A 22,195-nucleotide genomic window follows, 5' to 3' on the forward strand; every position below is an offset into this window, starting at 1 on the left:
AAAATATTGAGGGTGATGAGCTTTGCCTTATTTAATGAGAACACGGCTCCTCTTTTTTAAACTCTGGCGAATTCTTCCGTTAGATAGTTTGGTAAAATATTGATTCACTATAATAATGTATGAATCACTACATAAACCAACACCTATTCCCTCTTTTCCTATCCCTGCACATGGATATCCAACAAGATTCTCCTCCAGAAACTGTATCCTGACCCCTACAGCGAGAACAAATTTCAAGAAAAATACGGTTTTCTTCCGGGGTATTCACATTTGGAATTCTCTGCCTTTGAGTGTTCGAAATAAATCCTTAGCATTGTTCAAAATGACTGTATTTAACCATCTTCTGGATGAAAATCCCTTGGAATGAACAGTGCGCACGTGCTCGTCTGTACATATGTACAAAAGCACTTGTTATCACTGATAAGAGGTTTTCTTTTCCTTCACCACCTCCTCTCGCCAAAAAACTATTTTCTTTAAATCCTATCTTTGTAAATGTTTCTAACTTTATACATTCTGTTTCTTTTTCAACACCTCTTCTCCATAACCAAACTGTTGAAATGAAATACCGGATTTTCTAATCGTCATGGGGTCTTCCATTCGTGTCCTTATCAGTACCCCTACTTTATCCATACCTTTTTATCTTTCTCCCACTTTCAACAAGCCTTGTGAAGTGATTCAATTGGTCCTTCTTAAAAAATCATTCTTTTTCGCTGACTCGTTCTTCTGAACTAATTATACAACCAATTATGAACTTTACACAGAAACTCAGTTGAAACTCCTTTGATTGTGAAAGCAACTTTCTTTCCGTTTTATTAACTGTGGTTAGTAAAGTACTGCAATAGCAATGTCACATTAACAAATTAATGAATGGGAAGACAATAAATGAAATTTAAACAAATATTATGAAATGAAAAATTAATTTAACCTGATATCAAATTTTCCACATCAAAGAGTAAATAATTTGAAAGGTAAATTTAAATGGAAAGAATAACTCGATTTGGTTATGTAGATAGTTAACATCAAATGTAGATTCTATTTATTTTAATCTTTGTCTAGCTTTTTTCTCTCCCTTCTATATTATTAAAAATTTGTCATTGATTTAAAGTGAAAAAGAAAGCTGTAGCATGAAATTCTCTTACATCAGCTTTTGGTTGCCATAATTCATTTTTTTAAATTTAATAAATAAATATATTTACACCTATTTGCCCGATATACTTTGTTCTTTTTATCTTTCTTTCAGGTCAAAAGAAATGAGAAGATTTATGTGTACAAAAAGTTCAGAGATGCCATAGGGTCAAGAGCATTTTACTAGCTTTTAGCTATTGCTCTCTTCCCTGCCCCAGCTTTCTTCATCACATTATAAATTAACTGTTTTACCGTGTCCATTCAAACATTTTTTTCTTTCTCTTTGTATGTTCTTTCAAATATTGTAAAATATGTAATTTAATTGTAAACTCTAATTTGCATAATATTGTCGTAATTGACTGGGGACAAATAAATTATGTTATGTAATTCAATGTTGGTAATTGGGATAGAGCATCGATTCCAATCCTCGAGAGAACGTCTACTGTTCTTTCCTTGGATGTGCAGAATGTCCATAGAAAATTCAAAGACGAAGTCCAAATGACTGAGTTGTTTAGGGGAACATTTATCAAGTTTCTGCTAGAATGCAAAGGGGATTTCATCCATGTATATAGTAAAATTTTGTCTTTCAAGCATATATTGATAACATTACATTCACATACAGATGGCTAAAAGTTCCCTATCATAGGTTAACCAATGTTGTTGCTATTTGGTTAATTTCATTGAAAGAAATTTGAGTGGTTGCCACTGGTAATCGGCATGTTGCATGAGAGTTCCTCCAACAGTGAAGTCTGATACATCAACACCAATGCATAAATGCCTAGCATTTGGTCTGGAATTATGCAGCAGTGTTGTTTACGCTAGTGACTCTTTTGTTTGAATGAAGGATTCATAGGCATCATCGGTCCATTGAAGAATGTCTTCATGATTCGGTATGCTTGATCATCTGGATTTCCTCTGATTTTTCACTCCTTTAAAAATGTTCAGAATGGAGCTAAGATTTGAGCTGCATAACATACAAATTTCATAAATAAGAAATATTTATAAAATTTGGTCTCAGTAGTATTATTTCATGACTAAAGACTCATTAAGTAGTGGTTTTTCCAAAATTTGACCCCTAAGAGGATTATAAGGGGTTCAAAGGTTATACAGAGAAATGCTGAGCCAAAATCGCTGGAGCAAATTTTTATGAAATTTGGTCAGTAGTTTTATTTTATGACATAAAGACTCACTAAGAGGGTTTTTTTCGAAATTTGGCCTCTAAAGTGGTCATAAAGACTCAACAGCTATATGGGACAATTATTGCTGAGTTGAAATCGAATAAGCTATAGATATGAAATTTGGTGAGTAGTTTTATTTTGTAATGTGAAAACTCACTAACAATGGATTTTTCAAAATTCATACTGTAAGGAAGACATGGGGAGGGTCAAAAATAATATAGATAGATAGATAGAACTGCTCACTACCCTGGACTGATGCAAAGCCCCTTACTTCCGTTAAAGTTATATAGAGCAATCATCGTTGAGCCCAAACCGCTGGAAACTATAAACATGAAATTCGGTCAGTATTATATTTTATAATATCGAGAACTCACCAAGATGGGATTTCTGGAAATGCAACAGCCAAACACTTTCTCAAAATCAATGAAGGCCATATGCAATATGAATTCATATTCCTTGTGTCTTTCTATAAGTTCTCTGATTGCTTGGATGTGATCCATTGTACTGAATCCACTTCGAAATCCTGCCTGTTCTTTTTTGGTTGAACTTCGTCCAATTCGGATTCAAGCCTATATGTCAGCACTTTGGTGAAGATTTTATAAATTACTGATAGGAGACTGATTGGTCAATAGTTCTTGATATCCTCTTTTTCACCCTTTTTGTAAAGAAGAACCATCATTGCGTTATTCCAATCTTCAGGCACATCCGATTTTGTGAGACAATTTGTGAACAAGGCGGCTATCATACTGGCAAATTTTTTTCCTGCTTCTTTAATAATGTCTATTGAAATCCCATCTTCACCTGGACATTTCCCTTTTTTCAAACATGTTATAGCCTTGCAGACTTCCTCTTTCAGCACAGGTGCTACTTGTGCAAATTTGGCTCTATTTTCCTTTCTTCCTGCTCTCTTTCCTTTGCTCTGATCCTGTTCTTCATGTTTGTATAGAGTATTATAAAATTCCTCAACAATACTAATGATTTCATTTCCATCTTTTGTGATGGTTCCATCTTTCCTTTTTAGTGCAAAAATTTCCTTTCTCCAAACACAGTTTTCGTTTTGCTGATTTTAAGCTCCTATTATCTTCCAATGCTTTCTTTACAATACCGCAATTAAACTTTGTAACATCTTCTGTAATCTACTTTCATAGTCTTGCAAAATTCTGCATATTCCACTTTTGATTTAGGGTCATTCTTCTTAATCTGAAATTCTCTCCGGTCTTTCATAAGTTTCTTCTGTTATTTTCTTCACCGGTTTGATTTCTTTTTCTCCAGCGACTTCTTTTGCTACTTCTTTTAGGGTAGTGGTTAAAGTTTTGTTCATTGTGCTGACATCTTGTTCATCTCCAGTGGTGTTATATAGCAAATCAAATCAGTTCTTCAGCTCTAACTGGAATTTATATCAATGTTCTTGAAGCTTTACCATATTTCAATGACAGTTTTTCTATTTTTGATAAGTTTTGCTCTTTCCGTTCTAGTGTTAAGCCTCATTCTACATCTAACCAGTCGATGATCACTTCTTGTATTGAATTTGTTGAGAACACTGCAGTCTTGGATTATATGCTTCGTATTAGATAGGATGTAGTCGATCTCACTAGTTGTTCCAGTTGGGTTTCTCCAGGTCCACTTTCTTTTTGGGTTTGCTCTAGTTATATATATTTAGATATATATAGATGAAAAATCACACACACATTGAGCCCTGAATCAACTTCATGGATTAACACTTGTCTTGTAAAGATAAGTGCTTTATTTATGAGGGCTCTCCTGCCCATTAAAGGAAATGCCTGGTGGCGACTCAGTATAACACATATGGTGTATTCTCAATTCATTCGATGTATAACCAAAGGGTCCTTCAGCATCAACTAAATGCATGAATATAATGGGATAGTCAGAAATCAAAGTGACAGGGAGTTGCTCTAAACCAACTTAAACAGGACTGCAGCATGGACAAATGAATGAAGCATGATGTTTAGTATTGACAAGTGTATGGTCACTCATTTTGGTTTTAGTTCGAACAACCCACGTTTCACTTAGGAGTTGAATGGTATTATTACGGCGGATACAACAAGGATCACTGATTTAAGAATTCTCATTCAAGAGTGGCTTATGTTTTCTGAACATTGTTCAGCAGTGGTCAAAAAAAGAAAATATAATGCTCGTTTTCATTCTTAAAAAGGTGTCTTCTCATTGACCTAAAGTGATATTGCGTCGTGAAAATTCACAGTTAGAAATATTCATAGATGGAAATTCACAGCTAGAAATATTCATAGATGGAAATTCACAGCTAGAAATATTCATAGATGGAAATTCACAGCTAGAAATATTCATAGATGGAAATTCACAGCTAGAAATATTCATAGATGGAAATTCACAGCTAGAAATATTCATAGATGGAAATTCACAGCTAGAAATATTCATAGATGGAAATTCACCGCCAGGAAAATTCACAGACTAACAATTCGCAGAGAACAGTCCAACACGAAGCTACAGAGTCCATGAGCGAGTGAGAGAGCAAAATAGTGAATGAGTGAGCAAGCTACTAAGTCCATGAGCAAGTGAGTGACTGACTGGGCAAGAGAGTGAGTGTGTGAGTGGGCGAACGAGTGAACAGGCGAGTGGGTGGGAAAATAAGTGGGCGAGTAAGCTACTGAGTCTGTGAGCGGTTGAGAGAGTGAGCGAGAAGCAAGTGGGTGGGCGAATGAGCTACTGAGTCTGTGCGTGAGCAAGCGAAATAGTGACAGAATTTTTCGTGGCGAGGGGTGTTGTGGGTCACTGATGAACATGATGAATTGCGATCAAGTAAATTTTGAAATTTTAATTTCACCGCATGAGCTGCACTTCATGCTTTCTGTCAGGATTTGAATATGTTTTGTCGAGAAATGCAAATCTCCACAGAAATTGTGAAGTGTGCCGTCTACTGTCAAAATTTTCAATTATCCCTGTCTGGATTTCAACCCTGTTAGGATTTTGACCTGTCTGAAATATGACCCAAACCCATGTCCTACTACTGATGCTGGAAAAAAAATTAATGGAATAAAGGGAATATAAATATAAGTTTAATTTTCTCCATGAGCAAAACTGGTAAAGGACAGCCTCAGCTTCTTATTAAAGCCATGCTTGAGTTCAAAAACTGTGTGAGGTTATCTCGTTTTAAACATCCAATTCTTGCTCATAAAACCTCTTGGGTGACAAAAAACATTTTGAAAACTGGCTCATGAAACTAGAGCTTCAAAAAATGAAATCAAAAATAGCAATTCTTTTTGGGCAATGTTAGAGGAGATATAAGTTTCGACAAACTTTTCATTACATGTTTAATTGGTAATTTTCATTCAAAACTTACAGTATTTAATTGATAATTTTTATTTCTTACATATTCATAATTAATGTGTGTTCTCGCTCATTCACTCCCTTACTATTTTCGCTCCCACTTGCTTGCTCACTTGCTCACGGACTCTGTAGCTTGCCTGCCCACCCACTCGTTCCCTCACTCATCTGCTCACGGACTCAGTAGTTTGCTTGCTCACTCACTTGCCCGCTCTCCTACTCACTCGGCCGCTTACCCAAACATGGACTCAGTAGCTTGCTTGCTCACTCACTTGCACGCTCTCCCACTCACTAGGCCGCTTACCCAACCATGGACTCAGTAGCTTGCTCGCCCACTTACTCACTCTCTCGCTCATGGACTCAGTAGCCTACTCCCATGGCCCCCACAAGGGGTGGGCTGACAAGGCTCCAGCCCTGGGGCCCAGGACGATTTTCAGTTTTTTTGCTTTTTCACGCTATAAATTCCTCATAAAGGGGCCCTTGAAAGTCTGGCAGGGGGGGGGGGGCCCGCAAAAGATCATGGCCCTCACTCATGGACTTAGTAGCTTGTTCGTTAACTCACCCAATCATTCACTCTTCCACTTGCCTGCTCACAGACACAGTAGCTTGCTCTCCCACTTACTCGCTCACTCAATCACTCACTCACCTGCTCATGAACTCTGTAGCTTGCTCTCCCACTCATTTGCCAATAAACTTGCCCATTCACTCGCTCACTCACTCTCTTCCTCATGGACTCAGTAGCTCACGCACTTGCTCTTACTCCCCTCATTCACTCACTATATCGCTCACTCACAGACTAGGTGGCGCCGCATTGAATTGTTGGTATGTGAATTTTCCTAGCACTGAATTGCATGGCAGAGAATTGTTGTCAGTGAATTTGAAATCATTAGTGGTCTGCCAGTCCTAGACCACAGATAAAGCAATAAGACCACTGAGAAAAAATTATGGTGGTCTGCAGGACCAGTAGAGAAAAACTTTGCCCCCTGCCCACGGTGATAAATTGATTGCGGAAGAATCTCCTGTGGGAGAATCACAAATCTGTGGTCATTTTAATGTCGAAAGATAAATGTTTACTGCTGTAAAAAATATTTCGAAAATCATGTCTCTGTCAAAATTCAAAAATTTATGAGCTTAACTGATTTTGCTGCATTATAGAGTATGTGTATTAAGTGTTGCCTCAATCCTTTAGTAAGGAAGCATAAAAAACATGCGTGTGCGGTGTGTTGATGGTGCCTGTGTTGCCACCCCAGTTTTCATAGAACTTCACTATCAAAAGCCATTCTTGCTAATTTTAAAAGTAAAAACTAGAGAAGAAATACACTGAACTAAGAACTCAATTTAATAAAATAAAAAATAAAATAAAATGTAGGGAAACTTTATAACCAAACCATTCAGAGTAGCTCCGTATGGCTGGATGTCCATAGCATGTAAAAACATGCATTTAGTCATGTAGGCCACTATGTTCTTGGAAATGGCACAGCAGCATCCGTCTGTTGTAGTGGCAGTGGACGGCAGCTTCACTGTACGATGATTTGTCTGTACCAAGTGAAAGCTACTACTCAATTGCTGATGGCACCAATGGAATGTCTCCGTACTGATGAATCTGTAGCGTGTAAAAGGAGCGTAATGATCCCAGATCGATATCCTCTTCCACATCTGCATGATTTTGCACACAATTTAGATGGAAAAGTGATATTTACTGAATTGGACTTGGTTTGTGCATATCACCAGATTCCTGTAGAACCAAGCTCTATCCCAAAAACTGCTGTCATTACACTATTTGGTCTTTTCAAATTGACTAAAATGTGTTTTAGACTTAAATGTGTTTGTAATGCAGCGTAAACATTTCAACGCTTTATGCACAATTTTGGGAGATCTTGACATCTGTTTTCCGAATTTGGATAACATTTTGATCACTTTCAGTAGTGAAGAACAGCATATGACACATCTCAAAGTATTTTAAAGATTTAGTGATTATAGCATAGTGTTAAATGTTGAAAAATGTGATTTTGGAAAGTTTGAACTTCCATTTTTGGGGTATGTCATTTCCACCAAGGGCACTTCTTCTTCACCAGAAAAACTTTCAGCTTTGGTTGATTATCCAACTCCAAAAAACGTTTTCAAACTAAGCAGATTTTTGGCAATGTTCAATTTTTATCATAGGTACATTCCTAAAGCAGCTGAAAAAGCTGCATTAAACTCTTTCAAAAAAAAAAGATTTAAGCCCTATTCAGTGGGCGAGCGAAGCATTAGAGGCATTCAAAAATTGCAAAAATGCTATTGTGAATGCAATGTTATTGGCTCACCAAGTTGCTAACGCCAAAATTTCTTTGCATGTCTATGTCAGTTTTCAAGCAAAAAATGGAAAAAAATCTCTTCCAGGCAAACTCGACACTTGGAGTATATTAGTCAATTTTGAACTAATATTAAATACATTTCTGGTGCATCAAATTTTGTCACTGATATACTATCTTGTGTTGAAGAAATAGTTCACCCGAGCATAATTGATAATAGAGAATTGGCTGAAGCTCAGAAAAATGACACTGAATTAGTGGCATTAGAAACTTCCAACAATACCAATCTTATTTTTAAAGATGTTGCATTCCCTCTCGACAGCATATTACTTTATTGTGATACCTTCCACTAATATAATTCATCTTTATGCCCCAAAAGAATTGAGGCAGCAAATTTTTAATCAATTCCCCGAAATATCTCATCCAGGCATTCATGCCACTATGAAACTTCCTATAGAACATTTTATTTTTGGCCCTGTCTGAATAGAGATTGTGTGAAGTGGTGTAGGCACTGTTTAACTTGTCAGAAATCAAAAATATACAAACACACTAGCGTACCTCTTGGTGATTATCCTTTGCCTAGTGATTGTTTCATGAACGTTCATACAGATATTGTTCCTCATTTCCCATGACTACTGCTACCTGTTATGATCGCTGATGGTTATACTGGGGATGGCCTGAAGCTTTGCTGTTGGTTGACATAAAGACAGAGACAGTAGCAAATGCATTGATAACTGGTTGGATAGCCAGATTTGGCGTGCTTGACCCAATTACCAGTGATCATGGTGAACTCAATGGGAAAGTGAACTGTCATTGCATCTTACCAGACTGTTAGAATTAAAAAAAACTCAACCACGGAATATCATCCTCATTCGATCTCTATGATAGAAATTTCACAGGACTCTTAAAACTGCTATAAAAGCAAAAGTTCAAGAGGCAGAACACAACCAGTGTGAAGTACTTCTTATCATATTGCTTGGCATAAGAGCCACAAATAAGGAAGATGTTGTTGCCACACCTTTGGAACTAGTATATGGGACAACACTTAGACTTCCCGGTGAATTCTTCCGTTCTTCATGTCAAAAAGATGTAACCAAACGAACACACAAATTTGTGATTCGTTTGAAGGAAAACATGGAAAAACTCTGTCCTGTACAAGCTTCTCGTCATTTCAAACAGAACATTTTTTACACAAAGGCTTAAAGGACTGTACATATGTGTTTTTGTGTGTGGACACTATGTGGAGGCCTTTGCAATATCCATACCATGTCCTTGCCAGAAATGAAAAATTCTTCAAAGTGCTAATTAAGGGCAAAGAACAAAATGATTCTGTGGGTCATATTAAACTTTCTTTTGTTTTAGCAGATTCTGCAACTGTAGTAGATCCTATTCCAGATGACAAACCCAAGGTTTCATCAAAGACTGGCACTAATACAAGATCTGGGAGAAGAGTCCATTTCCTAATTCATGGTCTATTACAGTAGCTATGCTGATGCCATAATTTCCTGCTCCATCTACCATGGTCAAGCGGCATATACGCTGAGACTCAACTAATGACGTTGTAACAATAGTCGGAACCTTTGGGGAATTTGTCAAACCTGCCTCTATCTCTTATTTTTGAAACATGTTTATGTAGTTGTAATTGTATAATTTTTAATAGAATTTGTTATGTTTTCTTACCTTTTATAACCGTGCATGGTTGATTAAATTAGTCTGTGATACTTTCATTGCTCATAGTCCGGAAAAATGTGTGATCCTGATCACATCGCCGCCATGTGGAGTCTCGGCTTGTGAACTTCGCTCGCACCCATCAAGGTCAATGACGTCACTGGTCAAGTAATTCAAGATCGTCAAACTTCAGTCGCCAGACTATATTGATGAGTCAACGGACTTGCATGGGGATTGGTATGAATTTGAGAAATAATTTAGTGATAGTTCTGTTAATTGTAACTTAGTTAATTGTTAAAAGTATTAATAAATTTACTTATGTTAAAATCTAGAAATTCTTTTGAAATCATTTGTCTCTCTCTTACTGTGTATCGATTGCACCGATTTTGCCAGATCAGAATCCTGGGTAGTTATGCTGGGTTGTCGCAACGTCTCCGATTTGCTGGATGGGAAGTCCTTATGGCGACATAAGTAACATGCAGATGAAGCCGAGGCAAGTGTGATGTCACTCAACCAGTACTGCATATGTTAGTGCCAAAGCTCGAAGTTGGCCACAAAGTGGCCAGCCCAGTTGACCCGACCAATGTCCAAAATTCGGGATTTTATCTGGCTTTGGCCTAGCCCTTACATATCAATCCTTATGATTCAGGGTCATCGCCATGTTGCCGTAGTTTTTTATGATAATTATGGTTATGGCAACCCTAATGATCAAAGGAATCTGAATATTGATATCTTAGTAATACATATATGAGGAATGTATAGGAATCGACATATAATGGCCGGTGAAAGCTGGAACTTCGGACATTGGCTGGGTCAACTGGGCTAGCCACTTCAACTTTGGGCTTTGGCAGTAACATATAAGTAGTGAGCTACGATTGATTAATCGCTTATTTATCACTTACTCACTTGTATGAGCGCAAAGCGCCACTAATATGCACATATTAATACATTGGCTTATAGGCCGTATGTTCAATTAATAATGTTCCGTTGTTGTTGATTAAACCCAAGTTGTTATGTTACAACTGTGAGTCTCATCTCCGGAGTCTGATGTTATATCATCATATCATTCCATCATCGTATGGTATTAAAGTGGCAACTAGCCACTAAAAATTTAATTAAGATTACATCAAACATTTGAATGTGATAGATGTGGATTGTAGATGTGAAATAAAATTTCTTACCATATCAGGTTTTAGCATTTCAATTTTAGGTACTGCTCCACAATATTCCTCTAATGGTATAAGCTCTTCTTCCTCTACTTTATAAACTACATTTGTATCTACAATGGCTTTTTCATAAAGCTATAACAGAATGAAAACCAAATTCATTATTTGTAAAGTTTTAATTACCAGATTTTCAAAGAGAATCATAACATTCAGTTATATAAATAAGTATTTTATTTATGTTATGCGTTCAACACAATTTTTGGTTTGCTTGGGTTTAAAAGCCATTTTGAAAAGTGTTACACCAGGTTTATTTGATACTATACAGAGTGAAATAATAATAATAACAAAAAATAAGTGAAAATATGTATTTCTAACGGCATAACTGAAAGAAAACCATTACATCCAATCACAGCAAATTACTAATTGTTGGAGGCAAATTAGCAATAGCTGCATAAAATCAACAGAAAAAACAATGGGCATTCCATTCCATGTGGTGATTACCCTTTAGATTATATAGGACAAACAAGACCTATCAAAACAAGATTAATTGAGCACACTTGTTCTGTTGAGAATCAAGAATGTGAAAACATACCATCAACTCACATTACTGGTAAGAGGTTACAGATTCAAATTTCATGTGGAGTTTCCTTCAACTCTAAAGGTCCTGCTCCAATCGTTAGCTCATCTTACAATCATATTCAAGTTCATCTGGAGCCTCTTTTTTTTCACTTTGATTTCTGACTACCCCCATAAGCTTCACGTCATCTGTGAATTTGCTGACAATCCCATCAATAACCTGATAGAGCTTATTGATAGAAAGTGAAAAAAACATATTGGCCCAAGGACGCTTCCTTGGGGGACTCCACTTTTAACACCTGTCCAATCAGAAAATTCTCCATTCACCATAACCCACTGTGACCTATCTTGCAACCATGATTCTGTCCAATTCAAAAAGTAGCCCCCAATCCCACAATCTCATGTAAACGCTTCCAGAGTTTACACGTCGGACCCAATCAAATATGCCTTCTGGAAATCAAGATAAACAATGTAGACGCTTTTGCCTTTTCCCAAAGCATTAGTCACATGATTGCAGAAGTAAATTAAGTTTGTTACACATGACTTCACTTTCCTGAACCATGATTAATACTCTTTGAAAGTAAAAAAATTCAAGGGCTATTCAAATACAAATACAACGCCACAACAGGCAAAATGCCCAACGAGGTGGCTGGAAAAAGATGCCCATAACAAATATGGATGTCATATATTTCAAAAATACAGCAACCCAATTAAAAACACAATCACAAAAATTATAAACAATATATACACATGATACAATGCTCATAAAGAATATTATGGTTGTCTTATTCTAAGTATGGATAGCTTCTTGACAAGACTTTTCTTCAAGACCTTTTCCAGGCAAACTTTAAAAATTCAAAGACATTTATATCATGGTGGATAAAAAACGTGATTTCTTCAATAAAAATGGAATTAGTTGGGTTTTCTTAATTTATGTTGAACATCTGCTCATTTTTAATGTTGAGTTTGAAATGTCAATTTACTAAAGATATATAATTTCAAAACAATTATATAGTTCTCATTTCAACTTGTAGACAAGATCAACAATATCAAGTTCTAAAAAGTTCTTGCTTTAAAAAAAATAACCACTGTGTAGTTTAGTATACAAATAGCATTTAAGCAGAAATATTTTTGTGTTTGAAACAGCATTGAAATTTGCCTTCAATAAAAAGAATCAGAGAGCATTTAGTCATATATGTAGGGTGACTATATGACCTATATTTCCCAGGACATTTCTGTAATTTCATGTAATTTTGGCCATCCTGACTTTTTCATAAAAATGTCCTGTTATTTCCTTTATTTTTAACAAAGCCTTTTTGAATTTTAATTCTTTACTGAAATTATTAAAATTTTATTTTCCCAATCTTATAAATTTTATTATGATAATTATGACTTTAAATATGAATATTCATCTCCTATATATGTCATGTTAACGTTTTTTCCCATGGAATTCATTTAAATCTACCGATTTAATGCAATGGTTTTTCAATAATTGGCAACTTTACTTACCTTTTAGAATAATTTTTGGTGACAACTAATAATTTTCCCACCTTTTTTATCGAAGAAATATGGTCAGTCTACACATATGCAACTGGCATTCATTAATTCAATAGCTTAAAATATTTTGAAGCAATACCTTAGGCATAATGTTTTGCTGCAAGATTTTAGGCAATATCTTTTTAAGCACAGAAATACCACTGGTAAGTGTGACCATGTCCTGTTTTGAACATTGTCTCATAGCTCACCAGTTTTGCTGAACTCCTTTTTGCCCCAGTGGAACAAGGTTTAGGGGAATTTAGTTGAGAGGGGACAAAAATTGATGGAAGAAATTCACACAAATTTTTTTTTTTAAGCACTTATAAGCATTTGAAAATGATTATTATTATTGTTCAAAGACTGCAGTGAGTTTTCAAGAACTTTTAAAGACTGTATGAACCCTGTGGACCTATGCTGGTTTTCCGACATCACATTATTTTTGTCTATCTACTTCACCAATTGTCTTTTGATGATAATGTCCAAAATGTTCAAGAAAGAGTTTGTTGACTCACTAGACGATAATTTGACACGATTTCTCTACTACCCTTTTTAAATATCAGAACATCAACAAGCTTCCAATCCCCATGGATGATACCCTCAGCAACACCACTCCTGTAAATCTGTGCAACTGGCTTCAGCAATTTGTTAGCACATTCTATAAGGACTCTCATCATCTATATCATTTACCTTATTTCTTAAAGAAACACCTTATGGTGACTCAGTATCATATGGTGAAGGGGGTTTTCAATTAACATGGTGTGCAATCAACAGCACATCTGTAGGTAAACCCCACCACCATATTATTACTTATAGCTAATACGATGGATGGTGCATATAAATCAAGTGGTTTATTTTCTAAAACACGGGACAAACAACCCACAAAAAGTTGGAAGAAAACAAGATAAATATTGGTAAAACATATTTTATCCACATTTATGTTTTTTTTTTATTTATTTATTTTTTTTTTTTTATAACTTTCTCTCAGTTTTTAAATTTAAATATCTCAGCGAATATTGCACTTAAAAACGTGGAATTTTTTGGTCTCTGGAGGGATAAGTATCCAACTTTCTAATTGGGGTCTTGAGCACAGGGTTTTTCGTATAAAACAGTTAAATTTTTTTATTTTGATAACTATGCAACACCTTGCAATATGAATGACTTATCTGAGGTCTGCACGTCATTTGGATATTTTTTCTAACTGGAAGTATGCCTCTAGGATAATTGGTTCGCCAGTAACTTGTGGTGCGTGCAGTTAGCTATGCATACTGTATACAGGGTGATCCAGAAAAGATGGGAAAAACTTTAAGAGGGATGTACACGCCAATACAAAAAATTGTCATTAAAAAAAGGCATGGTCTAACACAAAACGCAAATGCACTAGGGCATTTTGAAACAGCCGCTCCGCAATCGTTAAAACAGCATTCCTGCTGAAATTTATCAAGAGAAAAAGAACACCATGCATGTCACCTGTGGAAAAAGAAACTGTATGCAAATTTGTGTCACAGTGAATAAAAGGCAAGGACGCCAGCCCTGTGAAGTTATTCCAGCATGCAACTGTTCTAGCAGTTGTAACGTACGGGATAATGGTGCATTTTAGTAATACTGAAAGAGCAGACATGAATTTCCTTTACAGAGCTGGAAACGGAAGTACCACAGCATGATATACGGTGAGCGTTCTCCCCACAGGCAGTTGCCCAATCTGAAAACATTTGCGCACTTGCATCGGCAGCTGTGCGAAACAGAACCCTTTCTTGCTTCCCGGTCTGATGCAGATTGTACAAGGATTGTCAGAACAGCAGGTGCGGAAAATGAGATTTCCCCAGGTTACATTTGCATGCATGGTGTTCTTTTTCTCCCGATAAATTTTAAAAGGAATGCTGTTTTAGCGTTTGCGGAGTGGCTGTTTCAAAACGCGCTAGCAGATTTGCGTTTCATGTTAGACCATGCATTCTTTGATGACAATTGTTTGTATTGGTGTGTACTCTATCACCTCTTAAAGTTTTCCCCATCTTTTCTGAATCACCCTGTATACCTTTTACCTACATAAATACAAATACAAATACAACGCCACAACAGGCAAATTGCCCAACGAGGTGGCTGACTTAAGAACATCATGGATCCCTGAGCCATTTTTTGGAGGTCCTACCTACTACTGCTACACCCCCCGCGAAACCCCCAACGAATCGGTACATGCGGGAATGTGCGTGTAGTGAAACCTGACGTGAAGTTTTTTTGTTTTTTTTTTCTTTCTCTGTAATGCTTGTTATGTGTAGTGCTGCCATCTGCCACCAGTTTTTCTAACTATGAGTGAAGTGTTATGATTGAATGATTTATCGTTGTAGGACTGTTGCTCTCTGTGGCGAGACTTTATAACGGGGAGATTGGCTCGCATTTGCACCTTGAAGTTGGGAACCACAGAAAACCAACTTCAGCCGACCACCACTGTGGAGTTCGAACCCGGATCCTCGCATCGCGTGTCCGTCACTATAACCACTCGACCACCACAGCGGCATATAGTATGAAATACAGTGTATAGTATATACTTTATATATATAGCATACCGTGAACACTGGAATCTATCTACTGATGAGGAAGAAATAAGTAAGACTGAGACTGAATTATGAGTGAGGATAAATTGTCTTTGACAGGGTTGCGATATACAGGGTGTCAGGATCAAATGTCTCTAATTTTAAACAATAATTAAAAATCAGTAATCTAATGTAACATATTGCCCTAATAGGGATGTTATATATTTCTAAAATACAGCAACTCCCAATTGAAAATGCAATTATAAAAACTAAAAAGTATACATACAATGATGAAATATTATACAATGCCCAGAAGAATACTTACGGTTGTCTCGTTTTAAGTATGGATAGCTTCTCGATTTATCCCAACATTTTTATCATATTTCTTTTTAAACGTGTCAATTGTGTTACAATTTACTACCTCCGGGGGTAAGCTATTCCATTTATTAACAACCCTATTAGAGAAAAATTCCCTGCGACACCATCACCTTGCATTGTACCTTAATAATCGATACTGGTGTCTCCTTGTAAAAGCAGTCAATTGACGGCGAATTAATAAATCATGGTCCCTCCTATCCATTCCATTGAAAATTTTGAACACCTCGATCATATCTCCCAGACACCTGCATTCATCCAATGTAAACATATTCAAAAAATGAAGTCTCTCTTCATTACTCAAAAACCCTGTGTGCCAATAAGGACACACGTAGCTCTTCTCTGCACCCCTTCAACCAAGTCTATGTCCCACTGTAGGTATGGTCTCCAAAACCTCACTGCATACTCCAGTCCAGGACGAACTAAGCCTTGGAAAAGCAGAAGAATGACTTTAGGAGAATGCAAAGAGACCTTTTTGAAAATGAGACAAAGCATTCTATTTGCTTTTTTGACCACCAATGAACAATGTTAAGAAAACCTAAGCCGCTTAACCATGAGAATTCGCAAATCCGTGACCCTAGTTGGATCCAAGATAGTGACACCATTCAACTCGTAAGAGAACCATGGGTTGTTCGAACCAAAATGAGCAACCATGCACTTATCAACAACGGACACCCTGTAGTACATTTGGTAAGACTTTGCAAATGGTCTGTCTTTCCATCTTTAGGATATCGGGATATAAGAATTTAAAAGATTGAAATGTGAAAGGAGGGTGAAAGTTGTTATAATAAAAGAAATAAGTAGTCTGAAAATGAGAGGAAGGACTTTTTGAAAAATTTAACCAATAATATACTATATGAAAAAACCACAGCAAGGAAAGTAAAAGAGTAAGATGAAAATCTATTCATAAAAAAAACTAAACAGCCGAGAATTTGACAGTCAAAATCAGGAGTGAAATCATCATTCAAAATACAAGAAAATGCTTTACATTTTTTGTCCAAATGGAAAACAATACAGGAACTATGAAACTTTTACAGTCCAATCAATCCTCAAATCTTAATTTTCTTGAAGGCATAAAAAAAAGGAATTCGGAATAATCCTGCATTGGTCATTCAACCTAAACCCAATGAAATATATTTGGGACATTCTAGGAAGAAGGGTTTCTGGTCATTTATCACCCTCCAAAATAGTTGAGCACCTTGAAATTGCTATTCTGCAGCTTCTACAAAAGTAAGAGACAATACCCCACAGTCTCTCTCCTTGATAACCTCACTGACTTCATGCCCAACAAGTATGCAACATTGCTTTTAGTCAGGGGAAACTGTGCCACTTAGTTTTTGGTTACTTTCAATAATACGTACAAAATGGACATTTTTATTTTTGTCCAAAAGTAAGAATAAAGTTAAATCATCTCTTGTTTCATGTATAATTTTCTCATAGCTTATAACACCTATTGTGGATATTATATTTTTAGTCAACAAAACTTTTCCTCAAAAGAAAGCAACAGTTTTTTAGGGGGTGAGCAATTCTAATAGGATAGTATCATAAGTCAGCCCAGAAACTCAAATTACTCTTACTTCATCTTCTTCTGGAGAACCGGCAATTCTAATATCCTCCTGTTTCATAGAAAGAGCTTGAAAAAAATTGTTCTGATTGTCAACATGTCTTTCTTTACCTTCTTCTATAAAAATGACTTCATTATGACTTTTGAATGAAAGCTCTTTGGAATTTTGGATTAAATTTGCCACTTCAGATGCCTGTAAAATGTTCAAACATTAAATCTGAGATATAATTATGCAACAAAAAAATATATATATACATTGTATAAACTGAATAACAAGGAAAGTGTTTATATCGTAGGAATTGAAGTAATTGGAAGAGTGTGATGCAAAAATAGGGTAGCTTAATTTTTATCAATATCGGGTAAACTGGGAAAAATGCAATCTTCAAATTGAACTGATGAATTTTTTTTTGTTTTTTTCCTATGATTTGAACAATTTCATTTTAGCTACAAAATTACAATCAATCACTTTCTGGAACTCATTATACTGGTCAACAGCAGTTTTTCAAACTACAAGGTCATCATAGGTTGGAGTTCACACTCAACTTTTTCCCAACTATAAGGGTTCACATTATCAGGTGATATTTGCAGATTTTGAAGAGTAAGATTTATGAAAGTGAATAGTCTAATAATGATTATTATGCTTCCTATCACTGGGTCATATCAGTCATCATGGGTCTATCATCTGAGCAACCATATGAGGGATAATGACTGGGACAACATCAATGGCATCACATAAAAACATCACCTAATGATTTTAAGCATTAGAGTTGGGAAACATGAGTGAAAACTCCAACCTACAATAGCTTTGTAACACAAAAAAAGTGTACTCATCAGACAGCAACTCTGAAAACATGATCAGATAATTAACAATATACACAATTTTCTCACTTTAGGCAATATTTTGCTATAAGAAAATTTTGAAATAGAAAACAAAATATAAAATTTTGAAGTAATAAAACCAGCGTAACTTGGCCTGGAGTTTGATTTAAGCCTGGAAAAGAGCATGTGAATTGAATATGTAGCAAAATAAAAATGGTAAAATCTGCTGGATTTAAAGATGTTTAAGGAGACAAATGTGAATGAATTGAACTCTCCAGAGCTCACTAATAAACATCTTTAGGTAACAAATTTACAATGATATTGAAATTGAAGAAAATCATTCTAATGAAACTAGAGATGTTACAGTTGTGAGGGATATTATGAATTCTCTGGCAATTTTTATGGAGAGACAATGGTTTTATTTAAAAAGTTATTAGTCTATCATTCCAGGATTTTCAGAAGAGCAAACAAAGCTTGATATCAATTGATTGCCGGAGAATTTAAAATCAGATCTGAGACAGACATTTATGGTTTTGCCACCTGTGGGCTACACAAATTTTTACAAGGATAACATCATTCTCAGCTACCATAGCGGAGCTTGGCCGAGTCTGCTCTGGCCGTCCATGTACAGTTCCGTTCAGTGTACACGAGCTACAAGAAAAGATTGAGGTATTCGTTGCCTTTTCAGTCTAGTGGTCTAGGGCATTCACCCGGAAAGTTAAAGGACATGGGTTCGATTCCCTGCAAAGACAGTTGAATTTTCTCTTTCCAAAAATTCATCTTCGCAACAGCCAGTTGTTAAAAACCTTCGTACACAAATTTTGCAGCCCTTCTTCCATTCTAGTCTAATTTCCTTGACTACTCTTCCCTCAAATTCGCCACCCTGTCCGATAACTTGCTTACCCCTGCAAGTACAACTGTGTCTCTAAGTCAATCCTTTGGTTACTCCCATGCTAACACTCTCTCTTAGCCAATCTTTCAGTCATTCACATGCTTGCACATTCTATTTTGGTCACTCACATACTTGCACAATGTTTTGGTCACTCACATGCTTTCGCACTGTTTTCATTACTCATATGCTTGCATACTGTTTTGGTCACTCATATACTTACACACGCTTTAGATCACTCACATGCTTACACACGCTTTAGATCACTCACATGCTTACACATGCTTTAGATCACTCACATGCTTACACACGCTTTAGATCACTCACATGCTTACACACGCTTTAGGTCACTCTTTTGGTTACTCACTCACATGGTTCCTTGCATTATGGGTCACTCTTTTGATCATTTACAGTTTTACACATGCTCTAGATCACTCTTTTGGTCATTCACATGCTTTCAAAATCTCTAGGTCAGTGTTTCTCAATCCCCGGGTCAGGGACCAGTACTGGGCCATAACACTAGTCATACCAAGCTGCAACTGATTCACAGTTTCATTTTTCTCATTAATTTCTCGTTAGTTGTGTGTATGGACAAATCTTTCACTTACACAAAAGAGATTTACCGGGCTGCAGTTTTCCAAAGGTTGAAAACTACTGCTCTGGGTCAGCTTTTGGTCACTCACATGCTTGCTTATACTCTAGGTCATTCACTGACCAAGTCCTTTCCTCTGTAGGTCATTTTTGGGTCATTCACATGCTTGCTCATGCTCCAAGTCCCAATTTTGCTCACTCACGTGCTTGCTCATGCTCCAAGTCACAATTTTGCTCGCTCACATGCTTGCTCATGCTCCAAGTCACAATTTTGCTCACTCACGTGCTTGCAAACTCTCTAGGTCACTTTTTTTTGTCGCTCACTGATCTAGTCCCTAGCTGTCTGGGCAGATAATGATTTATTGAGGGTTATACAAACTTTACCACCCTTCTTCTATCCTACTAATTTTCTTGGACACTCATTCCTCAAATTTGCCACCCCTCTGAATTTTCTGTCCTGGGTTACAGTCTGCCAAGTCCACCTGTAAAAATGCCACTGACGTTTTTCATCGTAGCTCAGTTGAATTGGCAATATTTACTAAAGTCGTGGACAAAGATAATATGCATAACTTATTATAATAATTGTTACAAAAATTTGTGTATGTTCATTTCATATTTTTATCGTGCATAACAAATACGTACATTTTAACATTTTACACGCCAAGTTCAGATTTATTTTCATTATTTTTACCCTTCTGATCCCCTTCTTTAGAGACGATATAATTCAAGAAATTCATAAGGAAAAATATTTCCTGCATGTTTTTTTGATTCTTCTTTGTCTATGAAATAAAATTAGAATACAAATTAGATCTTTTTTCCCATCGGAAATGGGTGATTTTAGAAAAATATATCATAATAGTGCTATAATAAATTAAATTTTTGTTTTCAAACTTACACTGAATTTATATATAGAAACAGCACTGAACTTTTTAGAGACCCCAGAGAGATTTTTGACAAGTACAAAAATAGCTATTGAGTTGGCTGACGATGATTTGGAGTGGACAGCTGATTTGTTTATTAATTGTTTATGAGCAAGGCCCGGATGTTGTTGACCTAAAAAATTCCCATAAAAATGCCCTGAAAATTTAAAAAAAAAAACAAAAACCCAGTCAAGAAAACTAAAGAAAAATGCGCTTAAAACTCGAAAGGAAATTCTTAAAAATGACAAAAAATTCATCAGGATAACAATACGAAGTTCTTGAGAACTAGTTATGTTTAAAATTCAATGAGAAATGTTTCAAGAACAAAATCATATTTTTTTTCCTTTTGTCCCCCCCCCGAAAATACACAAATATGTATATTTTTGCACGAATGAAAAATAATATGCATATTCAAACTTCTCACCTTTAAAGGTTTGATTAGTTCAAAATACATCTGCATTACATTTCAATATCAGATGTTTTTATGTTTTCAAAATTGAAAGATCTTCTGTTGTCTGCGAGTTAAGTTTTAGAAAAACTCTCAATATCAACAGATATTATAAGGGCATATTAAAAAAAAACTGATTCACTCACAGTTAGTTCCTCTTCAATCTCAAAATTTTCTGACTTTCCCGTCAAGAAATTTTTCTGAGGGTATAATTCCACTGTTTTTTTCTATCACTTTATCGAATTTTGCTTCAACAGATTGGCCTACCCCGCCTTTGGCACACCTAAGAACTTCTCACTGACTATCTGTGCAGCTTAGAGCATCAATAAGTTCCATGTCTTTTTTCTGTAAACTGGATAGTGAAGAAAAAATACTGAAGTTTGATCTCATGTATTCCAACTGTCCTTCAATATTACGTTGGCAAAACAAAGTTTGTGAAATTTTAATGAATGCAGCACTTCCTTATCAAATTCATTTAGTATGGATTTGACTATTTGAAAATTTTCACTGTAGAATATGTAAGCATTTAGCCATGTTTCCCATCGCTTAATCAGCCTTTGGAGGCAGAGCTAATGTAGGAGCTTTGGCTTTAAAAGCTTCTATGCGATAATGAGATTTCACAAAAACTTTTTCACATTTCAAACAATTTACACGTACAGCTTTTAGATAGAAGCTTCTGATTGCTCGCCCTACTTTTATCATATATGAAATAGCATCGGCCAAGAAAAGTAAGATATTATTGTGCTCCACACCATTTGGCCATAACATATTCACGTTTTTGTCAAAAAGTTGACAGGTAGTGGAATGATTGACTTTCTCTAGAATCTCAGAAATTAATTGAAATAATTGAAAACTTTTTCCATGATGATCCAGCCTGAGAATTCCTATGATGACATTAGCAACAGGGCGGGCTTCAGCATGAGTTGTTTCATCTATTGAAACAAAAAGTTTTTGTCTGCTATGGTAGATCTTACCTTGTCCATCATTTCAATATGTTTTATTGAACTGATTTTAAAAACCACATAATTTTTTTGCAGCGTTGATTCATCGGGTATGCAATGTCTGGTGTAGTTCTCCAAGAAGTCCCTAAACTTTGAATTTTTCAGCTTTTCAAAAGGTATGTAAGCTGATATTAATGTGTCGCACATTTCCTTGAAGGATATCTTCTTTGAAGAGGATGATGTAGACTGCTCACAC

The 22,195-nt window shown here is 36.0% G+C and overlaps 1 protein-coding gene across 1 annotated transcript in view; it reads right to left on the reverse strand.

Annotated features, from left to right (window-relative positions):
* Positions 1-22,195, reverse strand: part of LOC149067666 (supervillin-like) — a 238,023-nt gene that overhangs the window by 124,606 nt on the left and 91,222 nt on the right. Inside the window, exons 10-11 of the mRNA XM_089252480.1 lie at positions 17,345-17,524; positions 10,768-10,887 (exon numbers count right to left, since the gene is read on the reverse strand). Coding sequence (XP_089108606.1) covers positions 10,768-10,887; positions 17,345-17,524 — 300 coding nt within the window. The remainder of the gene's footprint in view (positions 1-10,767; positions 10,888-17,344; positions 17,525-22,195) is intronic.

The sequence above is a fragment of the Pholcus phalangioides genome, unplaced genomic scaffold, assembly GCF_987345545.1.
Source record: "Pholcus phalangioides strain wild (caught in Gottingen) unplaced genomic scaffold, Ppha-v1.0 ptg000029l_1, whole genome shotgun sequence".
Taxonomy (NCBI): Eukaryota; Metazoa; Arthropoda; class Arachnida; order Araneae; family Pholcidae; genus Pholcus; species Pholcus phalangioides.